Source organism: Entelurus aequoreus, linkage group LG13 (assembly GCF_033978785.1).
Source record: "Entelurus aequoreus isolate RoL-2023_Sb linkage group LG13, RoL_Eaeq_v1.1, whole genome shotgun sequence".
NCBI classification, from domain to species: Eukaryota; Metazoa; Chordata; class Actinopteri; order Syngnathiformes; family Syngnathidae; genus Entelurus; species Entelurus aequoreus.
In genome coordinates this window covers 67,424,673-67,447,138 of record NC_084743.1, presented here as the reverse complement: position 1 = coordinate 67,447,138, position 22,466 = coordinate 67,424,673, and the positions used below count along the sequence as shown (strand labels likewise).

The following is a 22,466-nucleotide window of genomic DNA, read 5'->3' as shown; positions in this document are numbered from 1 at the left end:
ATGTCACGTTATCGATGGAAAAATGCATTTTTAGACAATATGATTTGCCTGAGCGGCAAGGAGACACCGCGAGTGACAAGCGGTAGAAAATGGATTAGAAAGGACAGATTTTAAAAAAATAAAAAAAATATATATATATTTTTATATATATATATATATATAAACATATATATACTTGGGACTTCCCGCATGCCGGATTCTGGACGGTGGGGGGAAGACTCGACCCGTGGGCTGTAGTTTGGGGACCCCTGCTCTAGATTATCCAGAATATCAAAATTTTAGGATTGGTTTGGATAAGTACTCGCGCCACAAAGCACTGACAAAATCTGGCAAGTTTTAAACACAACAGAACTCCTCTGCAAAAATCTATTGTGAGTAAAATATTAATTGGAATCCCTATGTTAAACATTTATCTGTGACTCTGCCAAATATCTTTACATTGATCAATTCGCACACTGACTCCGAGCAGCCATGTTTACTAAAATATTCCGTCACTTCCAAATCCATCCATCCATTTTCTATTGCTTGTCCCTTTTGGGGTCGGAGGGTGCTAGAGCCTATCTCAGCTGCATTCGGGCGGAAGGCGGGGTACACCCTGGACAAGTCGCCACCTCATCGCAGGGCCAACACAGATAGTCAGACAACATTCACACACTAGGGCCAATTTAGTGTTGCCAATCAACCTATCCCCAGGTGCATGTCTTTGGAGGTGGGAGGAAGCCGGAATACCCAGACGGAACCCACGCAGTCACAGGGAGAACAAGCAAACTCTACACAGAAAGATCCCGAGCCCGGGATTGAACTCAGGACTACTCAGGACCTTCGTATAGTAAGGCACATGCACTAACCCCTGTTCCACCGTGCTGCCCACTTCCAAATCCAATTTTTGTTTTTAAATAGCTATATTTCCAATGATACCAACCTTTTTAAAATGGGGGAAATATTAAGAAAGTTATGACATCAACAAAAAGGTAACAGCTAAAATCTTGAGCCCTATTGACTTTGTATTGAATAAGTTGACCATAAACTAACAAGGCCTTCACAAAAAAATTGAAGATGTGGCTTATATAACAGGCTCAGAGACAGCTTCTTTCCCAGAGCTGTCACCATCTTGAACTCTAACTTATAATAAATAATTCACCCCTATACAATATCCTACCCTAATACCCTACTGTGCAATATTACCCTTCGAGTGCAACACATCTGACACTGATTGTTATCACTCCGGTAATCTTGTCTTGTTCTGTATATTGTACAGTATTTTGTATATTCTCGCCCGGAAAAGGGTGGAGTGCCATCTCCGGGTTGGGGAGGAGATCTTGCCCCAAGTGGAGGAGTTCAAGTACCTTGCAGTCTTGTTCACAAGTGAGGGAACAGTGGATCGTGAGATCGAAAGGCGGATCGGTGCGGCGTCTTCAGTAATGCGGACGCTGTATCGATCCGTTGTGGTGAAGAAGAAGCTGAGCCGGAATGAAAAGCTCTCAATTTACCGGTCGATCTACGTTCCCATCCTCACCTATGGTCATGAGCTTTGGGTTATGACCGAAAGGACAAGATCACGGGTACAAGCGGCCGAAATGAGCTTCCTCCGCCGGGTGGCAGGGCTCTCCCTTAGAGATAGGGTGAGAAGCTGTCATCCGGGAGAAGCTCAAAGTAAAGCCGCTGCTCCTCCACATCGAGAGGAGCCAGATGAGGTGGTTCGGGCATCTGGTCAGGATGCCACCCGAACGCCTCCCTAGGGAGGTGTTTCGGGTACGTCCGACCGGTAGGAGGCCACGGGGAAGACCCAGGACACGTTGGGAAGACTATCTCTCCCGGCTGGCCTGGGAACGCCTCGGGATCCCCCGGGAGGAGCTGGACGAAGTGGTTGGAGAGAGGGAAGTCTGGGCTTCCCTGCTTAGGCTGCTGTCCCCGCAACCTGACCTCGGATAAGCGGAAGAAGATGGATGGATTATTATGGTTGTGAATTTATGTTACATTTTTTATAAATAAGACAAATTTTGTTTGCTATAAAAGGGCAATTTATTTCCTTTTGTTACACCGCTATTCTCGCGAGGTTTTGGTTTAGTATAAGAGGCTGCGAGACGCGCATTCGCCTAGACATGCAAAAGACTTTGAGCGAGCCATCCGCAGCAGCAGCAAGAACATTTAGCTAGCTGCACAAGGTATTTTGTCATATTGTGTCGAATTATTTTGTAAATTTGTAAAGTACATTGGTTTAATTATTGTACGCCCATTTAGTATGCACAAGACTGAAATATTTGCTGCCCAAGAACCTCCGAAGTGGCAGGCGGCCACGAGGTAGCCATTTTGTTAGCACTTTATTTGCCTGTGACTGGACTATGTCTAAAGCATTGTATTTCATGTCCTGTCCTGTAGTTTTCTCGGCATAAACCCAAGTAAAGCGCCCGTCTTAAAGAAGCTGTGCCTGTGTTGTCATTTCGGAGCCACATTACCCTTCGAGTGCAATACATCCGACACTGATTGTTATCACTCCGGTATTCTTGTCTTGTTCTGTATATTGTACAGTATTTTGTATATTGTACAGGATTGCTTATTATTTTTATTGGAAAGTAGTCTATTTATTTCAATTGTTAGTTTTATCTTTATTACTTCTTGTGTAATTTATTTTTATCCCATATTTGTTCCCACTACCGCCCCTTAAGTTGGAGTCCTTAAGCTCGTTATATGCAAATATAATGACAATAGAGTCCATTCTATTCTGTTGTATTATCAACACCTACATAAATTGATTTACGTGGACCCCGACTTAAACAAGTTGAAAAACTTATTCGGGTGCTACCATTTAGTGGTCAATTGTACGGAATTTGTACTGTACAACCTACTAATAAAAGTTTCAATCAATCAATCAATACAGCTGCCAGCACTAAAAGAGAGCCTGTTTTGATGTTGTATTTTATTTATCATATCGTATATGTATTGTGTGCTTTTTTTTCTTGGTCTTTTAAATTGTAATTTTTACTGGGGACTACAGATGAAAACTGGCTAATTCTGGCTTTTTTAACCATGTGTGTTTTATGAAATTGCATTGTCCCCTTTGAAATAAACTACTCTTAATCTTGACTATAATCAGAAGAAAGTTGCATCTGACGTTTCGCCTAGTCCATATTTTCCATAAATCACAATAAATATCGATATCGTCCAATATAAAAAACCGTATATCGTGAGTTTTCAGCCGTATCGCCCCGCCTTGTCGTATTGTACTGTACGTGACCAAACAGCAACATTAGCACGGCATGTACTAGCACTCGGCTAACGACAATGGTTGACAGCCGATTCGCACCGAAGTAGACGTTTTCCGGAATGACGTAACACAATAAGCGCCAGCTTTATAAAAGTTGGGAACATGTCTTCATAAAATTAAAAAAAAGATGTAAAAATAAGCGAGCAAGATAGTGCTAACGTTGCAGAAGAGTGACGCTAAACGTGTGTAAAACTGTGACATCACAACAAATTCACATTACACACAGGTACACGTACACGGGTATGTAGGTATGTTAAGCATAGGTTTAGCCACGGACAAAGGAAGAGACACGCGTGGGTCCGTGTCTAGACAGGGTAAAACAGCATGACGACGGAGGATACTCTTTGTTCCTGAAGGCCTCCTTGGTGTGCTCGATGATGTGCACCTCCTCTCCCGGGCCTGGCAGCTCGGCTAACGGCTTAGCTAATGGGTACGGTTTCCGGCCCAAAAGCGGCGCCATGTCGGTAACTCCACAAAAATCGACTGTTCGGTTAAATAAACGGACAGGCTGTCGTGGAGGAAAATGACCTTCGCATGTATCCAAGCGCCTGATAGCATGTGTCACCTCACCACCGGTAGGCCTGGCTGGAGCTCAACGTGTAGCAGCTAGGCTAGGCTAGGCTAGCCCGCTTTGCTATGTCGTTGCACAACAAAAAACAGCGCGCTTCTTCCGAGTCATCCAATGTCTCTTCTCTGCTTTAGCAGCGGCGTCATGTTGCTTCCAAGCGGTGTCCAACAGGTTGTTTGGTCGCAACCCCCAAAATATTTCGCCCAACTTCTACCTACAAGTCAAATTCGCGGCAATAGTCTCAATCCGGCAGGAGGTCTGGGCGCGCGAAGAACACTTCTCGTTAAATAAGCTGGTCCGGGTGGGGAGTCAGCGGTTGTAGTTTCGCTATGTTCCTTCGTCGTGTGGTGCAAAAAAAAAATATCAATGTTGGTAGTTTTTGCAAAAATCCTGAAGAGGTTAGGGCTCTGTCGAAATGGCGGGAGTTTCTCGCAAACCGGCACAAATTCGCACACCCTCGATTCTCCGTTTCCCCGGCAGCAAGCGGCGTTGCAATTTGGCCCCGCCTCCTCTTGACAGCCATTGGCTCTCTTAATTGTCGCCCGCCTCAAACTGGCCTAAAGTGACGTCCTATTGGCTGCCACGGAACGTCCATTGTCAGTCAATCTAATACACCCTGCCCACCAGACTATATATATATAATACATTGTATACGTCTTTGATTGATTGATTGATTGAAACTTTTATTAGTAGCTTGCACAGTACAGTACATATTCCGTACAATTGACCACTAAATGGTAACACCCGAATACGTTTTTCAACTTGTTTAAGTCGGGGTCCACGTAAAACAATTCAACGTGTTAATAGAATAATTTTCAGCCAAATACACAAATATTAAAATATAAGTATTGAAAGACAACTGTTTTTTTTTTAATTTAGTTTTAAAATACAAAAGCTACAATTGAAAATAAAAGTGTTTTTTTTTTGCTGTTGAAAAGCAATAACAAGACATTTCTATGTTGGCCACCTCTCTTTGTTTATAATGTATATTTTCTGCTGGATATACTCTCTATTTTATTTAAAAAAAAATTGCTGCTTATATATACTGTAATATTGTACATGGTAATTGGGATTTGTTATATATTGACATATATGTATATGTATATATATGGGGACGGCGTGGCGAAGTTGGTAGAGTGGCCGTGCCAGCAATTGGAGGGTTGCTGGTTACTGGGGTTCAATGCCCGCCTTCTACCATCCTAGTTACGTCTGTTGTGTCCTTGGGCAAGACACTTCACCCTTGCTCATAATGGCTGCTGGTTAGCGCCTTGCATGGCAGCTCCCGCCATCAGTGTGTGAATGTTTTTATGAATGGGTGAATGTGGAAATACTGTCAAAGCGCTTTGAGTACCTTGAAGGTAGAAAAGCGCTATACAAGTATAACCCATTTATTTATTATATAAACCTATAAAATAATATAATATATACAGTATATTTTATATACTGTATATATAGAATAGAATATAGTTTTATTATCATTATTACAGTGAACAGGTGCAAAGAACAACGAAATTGGAGCAGATCCTCTAAAGTGCATACACAATAATTTAGTAATATAAATAGTAAAAAAAAGATTAAAAAAAAGATATGTATCTATATCCACACACATGCATATATCCATACATATGCATATATATACATTTACACATATAACATTATTGCACATTATAGTCCGAAAAAATAAAAATACATGAGGACATGACGGACACATTGTGCTCACTCAATGCCTGTTCAATGCTACTATGATATATATAATATGTACATATTACATATATGTTATATTGCTACTATGGTACATTTTTAGTCTACTTAATACCTGCATTATCATTTCCATCCTTTGAAACTGAGCTACTGTGTGGAACAACTTCCCTTGTGGATCAATAAAGTTTGTCTAAGTCTGAGTCTAACAACCAGGGATTCTGCAGGCATCAGCAAATCCAGTTAACATGTTTAGTACCTTTTTAATGCAACCTAAACAATTTTAATCCCCATGTCCTACTACAGAGTGTTATTATATGTGGTCAAAAGCATACAATTGTCTGTATAGACAAAATTGTAAGCATTTGGCAATATGAATGTTGAATAGTTGAACATTTTACATAAACTGTGGCCAAATTAAGCACAATCATAAGGGATAATAATGATGCAAGTAAACATTTTTAAACGCAATAAACATATTTTTCATTACTTTAGTATTTTTAACCATTGTAATTGTATGGTCAATAACTTAAGTATCCTCAATAGGAACACAGACATAGAAATAAAATGGACTCTCGATATTTGTGGGCAAAAAAATTTCACTTGAGTAAATATTAAACATGTTGATGTGCAGTTTTTCCCCAAACTGGAAAAACTGGGTTGGGTATTTTATTTTGTTGACTTTTTTGTTGCCAATTACAATCGTATGATTTTTTAATGCCCCTGGACGTCATTTTGAATGCCATCTAATGCAATACAAATATATTTAATTACTTTTAAAGTTTTTAATGACCCGCAGAAATCCTCAATGACTAAATATAAAAGACGGTTTGATTTTCATTTTATATTTAATTCAAGACAAATGAAAATCCCCATTAAACAGAAACGGAAAAACAGACCAAAATGGATGTTTCTTCATATTCGCACACCAGACATTTTATTTTCAAAGTAAAAGCGGGGATACTACGGTACCCGTGTGCCTCGATAAAATGTACTTGAAGCTCTGCACATAAATTATTTCAGATATAGCACATGACTTTAGATCTGCAGATATTTCTGAGGACATATCACACTAAAAAGAAGGCAAACTTCGTCACGCACCATTTTCTTACACGTTCGTCCGCGGTCCTGTCTTTAAAATAGCTACTTCCGGTTTTCGTAGCGGAATATGAAACACATCCGTTTTGGTCTGTTTTTCATTTTATTTTGATACATGCGTAGATATTTTTGAAAATATCAGTCTTCTTTATTTTATGTCTGAAATAATTTCAGTGTAGAGCTCCAAATACATTTTAGCCAGAGTCACAGCCAGGCAGACATATACCGTGGTAATTATCCCCGCTTTTACTTGTAAATACAACTTCCGGTCTCTGCAACTAAAACATCGTTTTGGTCTGTTTTTCGTTTCTGTTTACTGGGAATTTTCTTTATTGTTATCCATCCATTTTCTAGCGCTTGTCCCTATAAAATATAAAATGAAAAGCAAACCATTTTTTAATATTTAGTTATTACTTTTCAATACAAATAAAAAGCGCTTTGTTTTTCACACTTCTTTTTTTGTATTTTAAAACAAAATTCAATTAAACCAGTCGTTTTTGTTTTCCAATTTCCATTTATGAAAAGAAAATGTAATGACCAAAACATACACTGACCATATTTTAATCCCATTGTGTCGTCACATTGGACAATAAGGACAGCCAGTGGTGTCCAAAGTGCGGCTCAGAGGCCATTTGCGGCCCGCAGCTAATTTTTTAAAGGCCCACGGCACATTTTAAAAACACTATTAAAAAAACAACATAAAAAATGGAATCAAAGAGCTAACAACTGCAATGTAAGGAGAACATGTAGCAATATTGACACTAATAACACAAAGCTCGCATGCAGGCAGTTTTTTTCATTTAAAAAAATGTCATTGCTGTTCGGGGCTTTAATTAATTCCCATCAAATATTCCACTTTTGCGGCGGGGGAGTAGAAATATTGCATATTCTTTGTTTTTGCCATAAAAAACAGGTTTTCATTGAAAAAAAGGGGCATGAAGCATTGGCGAAAAATAAAGTTTTATGTCAATGGATGGATCTGAGGTTGATCTATAGATATTTTAGCGTTGAATGTAAACCAAAAAAAAAAAAATCTGACTTGCTTTTATCACTTCAATGACTGAGACCGTTTTGGCTCCCCGGGACCTTAAACATTCACCAAAATTAAAGGGAGCCCTAATGGTTTTGAAAATGGAAAATATCCAAAATGGTCCCTGCATGCTTCCATTTTTCAGTTTGCGGCCCTCGGTGGAAACTATGCCATATGAATTCATAATTAATATACTGAAAATGCTTAAAAGGTATCATGGTTAGGATCAAATTCAAAATAAATCATCCAGTAGATTGAAATGGAAAGTAGCGTTTAATATGGCTTAGGCATCTGTTATAAACAAACAATCTGTAATACATATTCTTTTCAACAATGCATTTTTTTAAACATTCTATATATTTAACTCTTGACAGGGCATAGAATACTTTGCCAAAAAGCACCAAGCTGGACTTACCAAAATCTAAAAAAGCGACAAAACACATGATAGGTAACTATGCATAGGCAGCTGTACATTGGCGGTATTGAATTTATTTGTTTTGGGGTTTTTTAAACAATATGTTGATACCAAATACATTCATCCATCAGTTTCACAAGAAGACAACACAGCTAAGGTTTAGCAGGGAGGAATGTCACTTTGTCACCTGCTGTATCGCAATGAATGACATTGCTGTATATACACTCACCAACCACAACAAGAGTTGTATTGAGGGCTGCAGATTGCAATTGGACAAAACACACTTTAAGCCTCAATGCGTATTTTAGGGAAAATAATTGAGGGGAAAAAAGCAGAATTATGTGTGCAACCTTTTGTTCTTTTTATTTCTAATAAATCTTCAATATTGAAACTGCATTTTCAACATGCGAGGATTTAAAAAAGGGGGTAAAAAATGTCTGCTATTCGCCGCCAATCGTTTATCGTTGCAGACCTATAGTTGTATCTAAAATATTGTCTTTGCAACGGTAATGAAACTTAGGTTTTGTCGTGGCAAATATATTGAAGCATCATTTCCGTGGTTGCAGTTTGCTTTATTGCACATCTGCACTGCATAAAGAGGTTTTTATATTGTTTCTTCTTTCATTAAGCTAGTAAAGCAACCAAAATAGTAGTTTAATGCAAATATCACATCTCTCGATTTAATTTGATCACGATTATTACGGAGGCAAGTTGATTCAGAATCGGTTCAACACGATTCTCAGTTCAAGTTGGCAGACCTGTCAGCGATCCTGTTCTGTCTCCCTGTAATGTTTGTCTGATCTTGAATGGGATTGTGCTGAACATTTTAATTTCCCCTCGGGGATTAATAAAGTATTTCTGATTCTGAAAACCGATTCTCCTAATATATTATTTCGTATATAACAAAACTTTTTTTTTTTTTAAAGCTCCTTTTAGTTGCTGTATGATTTTCACATGTAGCAAGTAAGCACGGAGATTGTCTAAAAAAGTATTTTTAAAAATCAAATTTTGAAAATTTTGAATAGTTTCAAAACCAAAACGAAATAGTGCTAATAATTGCCTCTTTGTATGATGTAGTTCAGTTTACACCGCTGCAAACAACAATTACAGTAATGACACTATTGTTACACCTCCAACGGTATATGAACTCAGTTAGCCAGCTATTACCCAGGTTCAGATTTGAAATTTGCATTATGGCTGTATTGGTGTTAGTAAATGGACAAATTATGTTGTCCAAATGGTCCACAGAATAAAGCTTATTTTAGCCACTGTGCCCAGAAATCTGTGTAACTGTATTTTGCTGTCACACATGCCAATATGAACCGCTTTTCTGAAATTAACTAATAATGTTGTGTTCTTAATATATATTCATAAAAATGCAGATTTTGGTAAAGCCCTCAGTAAAACTGAGATTGTGGGTAATTCATATTTAAGGCAGGGTTGTCTAAACTAGTGATTCTTAACTGGTTTGGGTGCAGGACCCCACCATCAACCTCTTAATGACAAACAGCGACCCAAAATTGGTCATCACTGTCAAAACTAACGAGTTAACTCATGTGATAAATCACAAAAAGTTTTCGCACTAATCATGTATACACGTAGATGAATCACACAATTTATTTTAAGCGGTACATTCTTTTGACTTAACCGGCAAATTTCACTTCAAAATACACTCTGACTGGACTTCAGATAAAACTGTTACAAAGTTTTGAGCAAATAAATAACGTGCATTCAAGTAAAACATTTAGAAATGTTGCAGGATGACATTTTGACAATAAAATTGCATTTTTGTTAAAATATTGGAGTCTTTTTTCATTTAATTAATCTGATTTTTTTTAAATTGACAATATTAATAGAGTAAAATATGGAAATAATATTTTGCTTCATTTCCTAATATTTTGCTGGTTATAGATTACAAATAATTAGAAACCCAGTAGGCCAACAAGTTTAAAATTCTTAATTTTTGGTTTAAGTTGTAATAAATAAACTTAGCGCCGTAAAAAAAGTATTTGCCCCCTTCTCAAATGTTGTATTTTTTTTTTATATTTCCCACTAAAATGTTTAAGACTATCAAACAAATTTAAATGTTGGACAAAGATAACCAAAGTAAACAGAAAATGCAGTTTTTAAATGATAATTTACTATTCTAAGGGAAAAAAAGCTATCCAAACCTACCTGGCCCTATGTAAAAGAGTAATTGACCCCCTTGAACTTACCATGGCTAATTACATTTTTTGGAAATCTGAGTTCAATTTCACTGACCACACCCAAACTTGAATACCTCTAGACCTGTTCAACCAAGAACTTTCTTCAATAAAACCTGTCTGACAAAATTAATTCAGTCAAAAGTTCTCAAAATGATGCAACAAAATGCCGCGATCCTAGATGATAGATAGATAGTACTTTATTGATTCCTTCAGGACAAAGTAATTGACATCTATCAGTCTAGAAAGGGTTACAAAGCCATTTCTAAAGCTTTAGGACTCAGCGAACCCCCGATGAGAGCCATTATCTACAAACAGAGAAATGTGGCCTAGAAGTGGCCTGCCTACAAAAATTACCCCAAGAGCCATCATCCAGGTCACAAGGGCATCCAAAGAACTGCAGGCTTCTCCTGCCTCAGTTAAGTCAGTGATCTTTACTCAACCATAAGGAAGAAACTGGGCAGACATGGCAGAGTTCCATGGCAAAAACCACTGCTGACCATAAAGAACATAAAGGCTTGTCTTACTTTTGCCAAAAAAAAAACCCTCAAAACATCTGAATGATTCCCACGACTTTTGGGAGAATATTCTATGGACTGACGAGATGAAAGTTGATCTTTTTGGAAGGTGTGTTTCTTGTTACATTTGTAACAGCATTTCAGAAAAAGAACATACCAACAGTCAAACGTGGTGCTGGTAGAATGATGGTCTGGGGCTGCTTTACTGCTTCAGGACCTTGCTGACTTGTCGTGATCGTTGGAAACATGGACTCTGCTCTTTGCCAGATAATTCTGCAGGAGAATGATCGACCAATCAGTTTGTGACCTCAAGTGGAAATGCACTTGGGTATTGCAGCAGAACAACGATCCAAAACGCAGCAGCAAATCAACTTCTGAATGGCCTTAAGAACCCAAAAATGAAGGTTTTGGAGTGGTTCGGACTTGAATTCGATTGAAATTCCGTGGCATGGTAAAAACATTTTTTTTAATCTGCAAGGAAGAGTAGGCCAACATACACTATATTGCCAAAAGTATTTGGCCACCTGTCTTTACTCACATATGAACTTGAAGTGCCATCCAATGGAATTGTCCAAAATGTTTGGTTATCTTGGAGCATTCTAAATTCCTTTCACTGGAACTAAGGGGCCAAGCCCAACTCCTGACAAACAACCCCACACCATAATTCCTCCTACACCAAATTTCACAGTCGGCACAATGCAGTCCGAAATGTAGCGTTCTCCTGGCAAACTCCAAACCCAGACTGGTCCATCAGATTGCCAGACGGAAAAGCGTGATTCATCAGTCCAGAGAATGCGTCTCCACTGCTCTAGAGTCCAGTGATGACGTGCTTTACACCAGTGGTCTCAAACCACCGGGCCGGTACCGGTCCGTGGACCGATTGGTACCGGGCCGCACATTAAAAAAAATAAATAAATGTTTTTGTAATTTTTATTAAATCAACATAAAAAACACACTATATAGATTATATATCAATAATGATCAATACAGTCTGCAGGGATACAGTCCGTAAGCACACATGATTGTATTTCTTTATGACTAAAAAAAATACCATACCCCCTTACTTGGTTTATTTTTGTATATTTACATTTGTTTGATGATCTTAAACATAAAAAAATAAGAATTTGAGAAGGGGGCAAATACTTTTTCATGGCACTGTGTTGAGCCTTTGGCTGGTGTCGTTTTCTTCATTGAACCCTTGAAATCAAATAATTTTTGCAACATCCAAATAAAATGTAAGAAAGGCTTGCAAACAAACTATTGTTCACTTAATAGAGCCACTCAAAAGACGCGACTCTATAGCAAACAGCCTATGTTACTGAACACAGGTCCGCAACCAAAAGTTGAGTTGATCCCTGGTCTAAACTTTAAATACAAGTTGCATTTTGTGCATTAAAGATGCAATATAGGGAAATAAATGCTAAGCTATCTGAACAAAACATGTACATTTTAGCTTTGTGATATAAGTGACAAATCATTTTGTGTAATATATAATACATCTCATTAATAATAATTTGTTGAATACTCTATGCCCAATTAAAAACAAGCTGCACACTCTGGACTCCCCTGATTAAAAGGAGAAACATTTTTAACACATCAAATTGCTTATTTTTTAGCTTAATTTTGTATCATGTGGTAGAGCTCAATTCATCAAATACTCAATTGTGTTGTGCACCTGCTGACGTGCTCTTAAGCAAGGCAATGGACCCTCTACTAAAGATCTCAGCGGTGTGACACTGTTTCACAGTAGGGAAGGGATTCATATGGTCCCGTTCTTGGGTGGATCTCGCATGAGAGGGAGGGGTTAATCATTTTGCAATGCAGTCTGCTGAAAATGATGGAAAGCACCACTCTACAGAGCAACTGGCGCTGTGGTCAAAGTTGAAATTGCCACAAAACACATTTTAAGATATTCAACATTCTACTGCCGTCTGGTGGCTAAAGTGGATAGTGCAACCCCTAATTGTTCACGTTTCATGTGTCAGGTAAACCGGGACAAATGGGGCCATATGAATTCCCTTCCTACTGTATGAGCCCTTCCCTCGGACAGATCTCTATCGCCTGCATTCTAGTAGAAACCATTTCTGAAATGTGTAGATTTACTGTAATTCATAAAAACAACAAATAATAGTCTTCAAATTATTCCTCCTCTGGAGAAAGAGTTTAAAAAATGACGAGCATACTTAAAATACAAAGAAGAATATGCTGGAAGCCAAGATAAGATTGTACAGAAAATGAAATGCCAGTTGAGGGTATATAAAGAATACACCAGAGCCTTAATGTTGGGCAGTTATGGATACGTTTTGTTTGCTGATGTGTAAACTCAACTATCTTAAAACGGTATTTTCTCCACTGCAAATCTTCTTCAAGGGAGGGGCTCCTGATTCATCCGATTCTTCCTGTAGAAAGAAAATAACGAATATAAAGATTACTTTTGCCAAGTTTAGACAGGGGTTCTCCCGATACCAATATTTTGGTACCGGTACCAAAACGTATTTTGGTACTTTTCAAAATAAAGGGCACGACAAAAAAATAATAATTTTTGGCTTTATTTTAACAAAACATCTTATGATAAATTAAATATATGTTTCTTATTGTAATCTAAGAACACTTTTGGCATTACAAAACATGGAGAACATACTAGAAAACTTCTCCTTGAGTAGTAAGAAAGCAAACAAATGCTCCTAATTTGACTGCGGACATATGCAGCAACATATTGTGTCATTTTCCATTCCATTATTTTGTCAAAATTTTGAAGGAAAAGTGGTAGGAAATTGATTATTCTTCTTCTTGTTCATTTACTGTTAATATCTGATTACTTTCTGTTCAAACATGTTCTATCTACCCTTCTGTTAAAATGTAATTATCACTTATTCTTCTGTTGTTCGGATTCATTAGTTTTGGATGATAGTACAAAATCTAGTATCAATCCAATAGCAAGTAAATACAGGGTCATATATTAGTCATACTTAAAGTTCTCCAGGGTCTAGTGACATATTTTCAACAATATGTTGCAGCACCGCTTGTAATTTGCGGACATTAGAGTGATACGCGCTTTCTTGTCACCAAAACATCTAAAAAAAAGTCGCTAGATTTGTCGCTAGTCCCTTTTGAGAAAGAAAGTGACTAAGAGGAGTTCAAAGATACTAGATTTAGCGACAAAGTCCCAAAGTGAACCAATCAGAGTTGCTTCTGATTGGTTTATGTTGCGTGGTGCCTTCCGTGGTTGGCTAGATTTAGGCACAATAATTCATAAATTGTTCGAGGATTGGTAATTTCAGTCAGGCAATGAGAGTTACTTGAACTACGGCCAGCCGCGAGGAAAAAATATCTATATAGAGCAGTGAAAGGGGAAAGTAAGAAATGTCAAGTGTGGCGCGAGAATGAGTTACATTGCGTGACTTTAACACTCAAAGCGTGAGGCTTGGCAGCTTTAAATTCAGGAGCGCTAGCTCGCTGTTAGCGGTTAGCTAGTGTATCCTCCTACAGTGTGAAGTAAAGAATGTTTCACTATTCCTCGTTCTTTAGGAATGATAATTGTAAGAACCGTAGATTATTGGTCGCCACGGAAGCAAGGATTAGTGATTTAGAAATAGCTAAAATACTGCCGACTGCGGATGAACGTTAGCTGCTAGCTAGCTAGCCATGTTTTAAAGCACCTTGTGCAGAGTGGTGCTTCAGTGTTTAGAGCTTCACCTATACTGTTAGTTTTTATAAGCCAAAATGCTTCCATTGCTTCATCACTGTGACTGCTTGTAAGTACTCTGTGTGTGTGTGTTGCCGAACATGTGCCTCTGCTCGTATTACCAGCAATGTCACGAGGTGTCGACGTGACATTGTCCGTAAAAAAAATATTGTATACCGGTAGTAAACTATAGTACTAGAGATGTCAGATAATATCGGCCTGCCGATATTATCGGCCGATAAATGCTTTAAAATGTAATATCGGAAATTATCGGTATCGTTTTTTTTTATTATCGGTATCGGTTTTTTTTTATTTTTTATTTTTTTAAATTAAATCAACATAAAAAAAACACAAGATACACTTACAATTAGTGCACCAACCCAAAAAACCTCCCTCCCCCATTTACACTCATTCACACAAAAGGGTTGTTTCTTTCTGTTATTAATATTCTGGTTCCTACATTATATATCAATATATATCAATACAGTCTGCAAGGGATACAGCCCGTAAGCACACATGATTGTGCGTGCTGCTGGTCCACTAATAGTACTAACCTTTAACAGTTAATTTTACTCATTTTCATTAATTACTAGTTTCTATATAACTGTTTTTATATTGTTTTACTTTCTTTTTTATTCAAGAAAATGTTTTTAATTTATTTATCTTATTTTATTATTTTTTTTAAAAAAGGACCTTATTTTCGCCATACCTGGTTGTCCAAATTAGGCATAATAATGTGTTAATTCCACGACTGTATATATCGGTATCGGTTGATATCGGTATCTGTAATTAAAGAGTTGGACAATATCGGAATATCGGCAAAAAGCCATTATCGGACATCCCTATATAGTACCATTATTAATTCATTAGTACCGCCGTACTTTATTAGTACTGGTATACCGTACAAGCCTAGTTTTGACATAAAGTAATAAAGAAGAATGCTGATTGATGTTTAACCTGTGTGTCTGGGGCGCTCCGTCTGCCAGTGCCTGATGATAGAAGATCTTCCTTAATCAGAGTTGGAGGCTCATCTGCTCCATCCTGTCCAGAGTGAACTGGTTCTGGATTTGTTAGGTGTCAACATTTTGTTTTTAAATGAAGGATTAGCATTGAAGAAATTTAAAAATAAATGCAGTGGAACCTTGATTTACGAACCCCTCATTGTACAAACCTTTTGATTTACGAACCACCAGCTTTTATGTCAGTGTATGCACATTTATTCCGCCCGTTGTGTGCCTCGCAGCGCCACCATTTTGTGCCCGGCAGCACAGTCATTGTGGGCGGGCTAATCATTTTCTGGTGGATTTGTATTGTATTTGTATTTGTTTTGTATTCCCAATAACAGCGACCTGCCTGTTAAAGTTGAGGAGCTTTGTGATTTCAAACTGTGGGGGCACCACAGGGCTAGTGACAGTGTGTGCGTGTAAGCAGTTCAGCTAGTTGTTGTTTTGGCATTGTTATGAAATAGATAGTGGATCCATCACCTCCTTGTTATGTTTGTTTAAAACACAGTGCTTTATAGTGCTTTATATTGTGTTCAAAGTATACAAACTTTTACAAAAATATGGACTTTTGTCAAGGTTCAAACCCATTATCCATGTTTACATTGTTTCTTGATGGAGACATTCGTTTCACTATGCAGGCTTTTCTGTTTACAAACCCTGTTCAAGAACCAATTAAGTTCGTACATCGAAGTTCCACTGTAATAATTTTGAGTGAACACCAATGCATGAAAAAGCAAGTCAATGACTTACCATCCACAATCTCTTGGCCGAGCATTGGCGGTTGAGAGTCTTCAGTTCGGAGGTTCGAGGTATGAGGAGGGCTGACCTGCTGTGAGCTGGAGGTGCTGTTGCTGTTGTTGTCCATCTTGGCATGATAGACGTCAGACAGGAAGCTCTGGTTGCTATTTTCATCTGATGCAAACAATGTGGGAGAGTCAAATTTAGCATTACATCTGTTTGGTTTTATAATTTTTTCATTATATAAAGCAGGGGTCTTCAGCGTTTTCCAGGCCAAAGCCCCCAAACTGATGGAGAGATGGAGCTGGGACCCTTACATATTAAATTTTATTTTAAATTAAAAGGTGCGCTGTTAAATTGCGGTGTCTGAGGTGCAGGGTAGGCTTATCTCGCTTCTGTTGCTGTTTTTTGTTGTATTACAAAACCATACATCTTGCCGATTCAAACATCTAAACATAGGCATACATTTCACAATTGAATTGAAACAGTACCGGTTCCCAGTACCTGAGAATTGATACCGGTACCAATTTTCTGTACTTCTGTGTGTGTTCATGTTTTCATAAATGTCAATTGTTTATTAATCAAACCTTCTTTTTTTTCCCTAAGTAACATGTTATGATAATTGTGCCGGGCAGGTTTTATATCGTGTTTTGTTGAGTCTCATTTGCAGGTGTCATATAGTAGACTTTGCATGAATGCTTTTTTTTAAAGTAATACCTTTGTGACATGAACAAAACACAAGTAATGTAAAAAAAAACATGGCGTTTACTTTTTGATATCAAAATAAAACACAAAGCAGTTTGGCTAATGAAGAGGAAGTCCAATAAAGAAGCCACACCCACACTCCGAAGCTCATAGTTTTCAGCAATTGAACATGCAAAGTTTGGCAAAAAAAAGCAACATTAAAATATGCTTTAGTGTTTAAAGAATTTAAAAATTATCAACAGAGTTTACATAAATACATAATACCCCATTCATCCAAATGAATCACTATGTCTGTTTCTGTCACTATGCTATTTAGTTACTACAGTAATTACAACTTGTGTTCACATCCACAGGAACCACATGGGTTAGCCCAGTGTTTTTCAACCATTTTTGAGCAAAGGCACATTTTTTGCGTTGAAAAAATCCGGAGGCACACCAATAGTGTGTGTGAATATCATGGGTACTTACTTACTTACTTACCAGCAGAAATCATTAAAAAACGAATCTCAGTTGACAGTAAAAAGTCGTTGTCGCAATTGTTGGGTATGACTTTAAACCATAACCAAGCATGCATCAGTATAGCTCTTGTCTCAAAGTAGGTGTACTGTCACCACCTGTCACATCACACCCTGACTTATTTGTATTTTTTTGCTGTTTTCCTGTGTGTAGTGTTTTAGTTCTTGTCTTGCGCTCCTATTTTGGTGGCTTTTTCTCTTGTTTTGGTATTTTCCTGTCTTTGCTCCACAGTAAGTCTTTGCTGTCGTCCAGCATTCATTTTTGTTTCCTTTCAAGGTTCAAGGTTCAAGGTTTTATTCGTCACATGCAGAGTACACCACAGTGAAATGCTTTTTTCCATGCTCTTCAGATATTGCGTACAGTGGGATCCAAACACTAGTTGCAGAATCTAATACACTAAATACACTAAATACAAAAAAATACATAGTTTGTATACTTTGTAGCCAGTTCGGTTGTAGTTTCGTTCTGCATAGCCTTCCCTAAACTTAAATGCCTTTTCTTAGGGGCACTCACCTTTTGTTTATTTGTGGTTTAAGAATTAGACACCTTTTTACCTGCACACTGCCTCCAGCTGTTTCCAACATCTACAAAGCAATTAGCTACCTGCTGCCACCTACTGATATGGAAGAGTATTACACGGTTACTCTGCCGAGCTCAAGACAGCACCGACACTCAACAACAACACATCATTTGCAGACTATAATTATTGGTTTGCAAAAAATATTTTTAACCCAAATAGGTGAAATTAGACAATCTCCCACGGCACACCAGACTGTATCTCACGGCACACTAGTGTGCCACGGCACAGTGGTTGAAAAACACTGGGTTAGCCTACTCTATACAGTATTTACAACCTTACAAGTGTTCAATTCACAGCCACAGATGGTTCATCTAGTTATTTACATTATTTACACATTACTTTGGTTCATTCACACATTACTTTGGCATTTTGCTTTGATGGCTCTGACATGAGCCTTCCTGGCAAATTTCTGAGCAGCTTGCATTTTCCTTTTTGTTTCTGCTTTAGTGGATTCTGCCTTGTATTTTGTAGCCAATTTCTGTCTCTTCGACTCCCTCTCCACTTCTAACCGCTTCAAATGCAAAAATCATAAAGAGTACAAGCAATGTTTATTCTATTAGCTAACTTCCTTTATCTGAATAACCATTCGTGATTTATAGCATGAAATAACAAATATTTTGCAGTCATGGTGTATATGTTTCAAAATTATTCAACTATTCAATGTTAAATATAAAGAGTAGAAATAATGAACAAAATGTCAGCTATTGTCTTGTTCTAAAACACCAATGGAAATGAAATTTAGCATTTAGACAGGCTATACTGTAGCAAAAGTCATCACGTCTGCTACAATCATGTGTGTTCTAAAATGTGTATTTCACGTATTCCATGTCGAGAGCAGTTTTGATTTGGGCTTACATGGTAAACAACTCAAATTAAATTAATTTAATTAAATAAAAATCGTGACTCATCATAGTAAACCAACCAACCAATCATGGATGTTCTTATACGTAAACCAACAAATCATTATGGATGTTTCCCGTATATTTTGTCCCCTGCCCGTGGAGTTGCTTCGCTACGTAGCTTCGATTTTTAAGTTAATCATTTTTAATGGAAAACCGTAGTTTTTACCACGGCAGCCGTAATCATTACGGGAAAACCGTAGTTGTTGGCATGTATGGCAAAGAGACGGATCAACATTTTAACACACATCGTAGGTCAGAAATAACGAAGAAAAACGGAAAATATTTTATTATATTTTTACAGAGGGAAAAAAGATGGAAATCACATGCCTGTATAATGTTTTGTCATCTCATCAAACTTAATGCAGGCTGTGAAGATTGTGTATTTGATGTGGGAAGGATAGCTCCTGTTTATTTTTGTTGGCCAAACTGTTGTACTGAACCACTAGGAGGTGTTGGAGAAGAACAAAGCTTGTTTATTAGACTACATCTTCATTAGTCAAACTGCTTTTAGTTTTATACTGATATCGAAAAGTAAACACCATGTTTTTTTTACACTACTTGTGTTTTTTTCATGTCACAAAGGTACTACTTTAAAAAGCATTCATGTGACATAGCTTTTTGTTAATGTTTTATTGTGCATAGTTAATTCCTAAACGACATATTTCTGCTCAAAATCTTAATGGATCTGTCCCGATACAGCATGTACATGTAAATATAAATGTACATAACTAGAAAAAATACATAAATTATATAAAAATACCTCTCAATCAAAATGTAAAAATAGAGACAAAGGCATTATGTAATGACAAAAAGATTGTTGATATAATTAATGAACAAAAAATAAATACTTGTATTTAGATATATGGATAACGTTTATCTATAGCCTTTTTATTAGACAGTACAAATTACATGATGGTATTGCGTTCACACCTCACCCCAACACTGTTTAACAATCCGTAATCATGATTTCAATATTGATAAAAATAATCTTAATTATTATTTTGGCCATAATTGGCAGCCTTATGTGTAAGACTAAATTTCATACATGAAAACTATTTTTATGCAGCTGAGATAGGCTCCAGCGCCTATGAATGGACAAAAAGTGCAGTTACATTGTAGATTGTCACTGAAGGCATCAAAACTCACATGTGGAGTTATGTACTTACCAATAAAAGGTGAAATAACTAAAAACATGTTTTCTATTCCAGTTTCTTCAAAATAGCCACCCTTTGCTCCGATTACTTTTTCGCACACTCTTGCCATTCTCTCGATGAGCTTCTAGAGGTAGTCACCTTAAATGGTTTTCACTTCACGGGTGTGCTTGAAGCTCATTGAGAGAATGCCAAGAGTGTGCAAAGCAGTAAGCATGTTTTCAGTTATTTCACCTTTTTTTGTTAAGTACATAACTCCACACGTGTTCATTCATAGTTTTGATGCTTTCAGGGACAATCTACAATGTAAATAGTCATGAAAATAAAGAAAACGCATTGAATGAGGAGAAGGTAATTATAATGATAAATGGGTTATACTTGTATAGCGCTTTTCTACCTTCAAGGTACTCAAAGCGCTTTGACAGTATTTCCACATTTACCCATTCACACACACATTCACACACTGATGGCGGGAGCTGCCATGCAAGGCGCTAACCAGCAGCCATCAGAGGCAAAGGGTGAAGTGTCTTGCCCAAGGACACCACGGACGTGACTAGGAAGGTAGAAGGTGGGAGTTGAACCCCAGTAACCAGCAACACTCCGATTGCTGGCACAGCCACTCTATCAACTTCGCCACGCCGTCCAAACGTTTGGCCTGTACTGTATATACACACACATATATGCGTATATATGTATACGCATATATACCGTATTTTTCGGAGTATAAGTCGCTGCTCCGGAGTATAAGTCGCACCGGCCGAAAATGCATAATAAAGAAGGAAAGAAAACATATATAAGTCGCACTGGAATATAAGTCGCATTTTTGGGGGAAATTTATTTGATAAAACCCAACACCAAGAATAGACATTTGAAAGGCAATTTAAAATAAATAAAGAATAGTGAACAACAGGCTGAATAAGTGTATGTTATATGACGCATAAATAACCAACTGAGAACGTGCCCGGTATGTTAACGCAACATATTATGGTAAGAGTCATTCAAATAACATATAGAACATGCTATACGTTTACCAAACAATCTGTCACTCCTAATCGCTAAATCCCATGAAATCTTATAGGTCTAGTCTCTTACGTGAATGAGCTAAATAATATTATTTGATATTTTACGGTAATGTGTTAATAATTTCACACATAAGTCGCTCCTGAGTATAAGTCGCACCCCCGGCTAAACTATGGAAAAAAACTGTGACTTATAGTCCGAAAAATACGGTACTTATTATACACATACAAAAGCACAATCTTTTTTTTCTTCTTTGTTTTGGCGTTCGCAGTCAAACCGACTACTTTGTCACATGCAACGGTGCCGTGCGATGAAAACTGCCAAAAAAAAATTCGTGCAAACCGAAATATACAAAAAGTGTGGTGTAAGAAAATTGAAGTACCACTGTACGTGATTAAACAGGGTGGTAAAATCCAATATTTTCACGGCCATTGATGTATTTGTAACAAATCCACCTGGACACTCACCAGCGAAATCTGGCAAAGAGTTTGTGTTTTCCAGCACCACATCTTTGAGTCCTCTGACGTCTCCACCTGCAGTAGATTTGCTGCGATAGATCTGACATGAAAGCACTGATGAGTCACACACTCACACATCCAATACTGTATATCAGGGAGTTACCTCCAAAAAAAAAAAAAAAAAAAAAAAAAAAAATGTGCAACCCCACCTGCTTTGTTTCTGTCACCGGCACCCACTTGAATATGCGCAGGGACGTGTCTCCAACAGTCACCCATTTCTTCTCCCTGAGGATTAAAGTAGTTTGGCTATATTTAGACAAAAGCTAACAATCATCTCCCCTTTATCGGTGGATTTGATCCACGTCCCCTACAGAGCATCGTGCTTTCTAAAATGCACGGCAAATTAAGTACGTGTCCGTCGTGTGCAAATGACGCTGACGTGTCTGGGATGTCGTGCTTCTTACTGTCACATGAAATCGTCAACTGGATCTCGCAATAAGTAGTGCTGAGCTGCAGCCATATTGACAGCTCCTGGCGGAAAAAAATCCAATAGCCCCGCCTTCTTTTAGCAAACAGACACACTGATTGGCTACAAGCCCCGTCGATCATTGAACTTTTCCGACTGAAGTTAGTTGAACGACGTAGCAGCTAACTACCGATGGCCCGCTAAAACATTCCCTCCGTATTGTTAACTGGACACGCTACGTACCATTTCCGCACTTTCTCGATGGCAGCCAGAACCTTTTTGATGTCATCTTTAGCACGACTCCTGGTCTCTGCACGGCCTGATCGTCCCGACATCTTGACGGTGTTATGAATCATCTAATGATGCATGAGGAAAACTTAAGATCTAGCCCCCGCTTGGTCAATACCGGAGAGATCTCGCGAGATTTCACCCCGCTGTAATCTTT

The 22,466-nt window shown here is 37.9% G+C and overlaps 2 protein-coding genes across 4 annotated transcripts in view; both read right to left on the bottom strand.

The window, feature by feature from the left end:
- baz1b (bromodomain adjacent to zinc finger domain, 1B) overlaps positions 1-4,330 on the bottom strand; it is a 25,087-nt gene extending 20,757 nt beyond the window's left edge. Inside the window, exon 1 of the mRNA XM_062068252.1 lies at positions 3,607-4,330. Coding sequence (XP_061924236.1) covers positions 3,607-3,725 — 119 coding nt within the window. The 5' untranslated portion in view covers positions 3,726-4,330. The remainder of the gene's footprint in view (positions 1-3,606) is intronic.
- A 2,641-nt stretch (positions 4,331-6,971) lies between these two features.
- bcl7bb (BAF chromatin remodeling complex subunit BCL7B b) lies at positions 6,972-22,454 on the bottom strand. Of its 3 annotated transcripts, XM_062068273.1 has the most exons (7): positions 22,265-22,447; positions 21,765-21,840; positions 21,565-21,655; positions 16,236-16,397; positions 15,439-15,542; positions 13,125-13,195; positions 7,124-11,069 (listed from the first exon to the last, which is right to left on the bottom strand). In XM_062068273.1, coding segments are annotated over exons 1-7 (618 nt in total). In that variant the 5' UTR covers positions 22,378-22,447; the 3' UTR covers positions 7,124-11,068. The 3 variants fall into 3 exon arrangements, with proteins under 3 accessions (XP_061924258.1, XP_061924256.1, XP_061924257.1); XM_062068274.1 differs by having other exon boundaries at positions 6,972-13,195; positions 15,439-15,536; positions 22,265-22,454; XM_062068272.1 differs by having other exon boundaries at positions 7,120-13,195; positions 22,265-22,444.
- Between the last annotated feature and the right edge of the window lie 12 nt (positions 22,455-22,466).

Coding starts and splice junctions, on each gene's coding strand:
- bcl7bb (XM_062068273.1), bottom strand. CDS start 22,377: ATGATTCATAACACCGTCAAGATGTCGGGACGATCAGGCCGTGCAGAG. Junction 21,841..22,264: donor ATCGAGAAAGTGCGGAAATG/GTACGTAGCGTG, acceptor TTTAATCCTCAG/GGAGAAGAAATGGGTGACTG. Junction 15,543..16,235: donor CGGCCAAGAGATTGTGGATG/GTAAGTCATTGA, acceptor TAACAAATCCAG/AACCAGTTCACTCTGGACAG.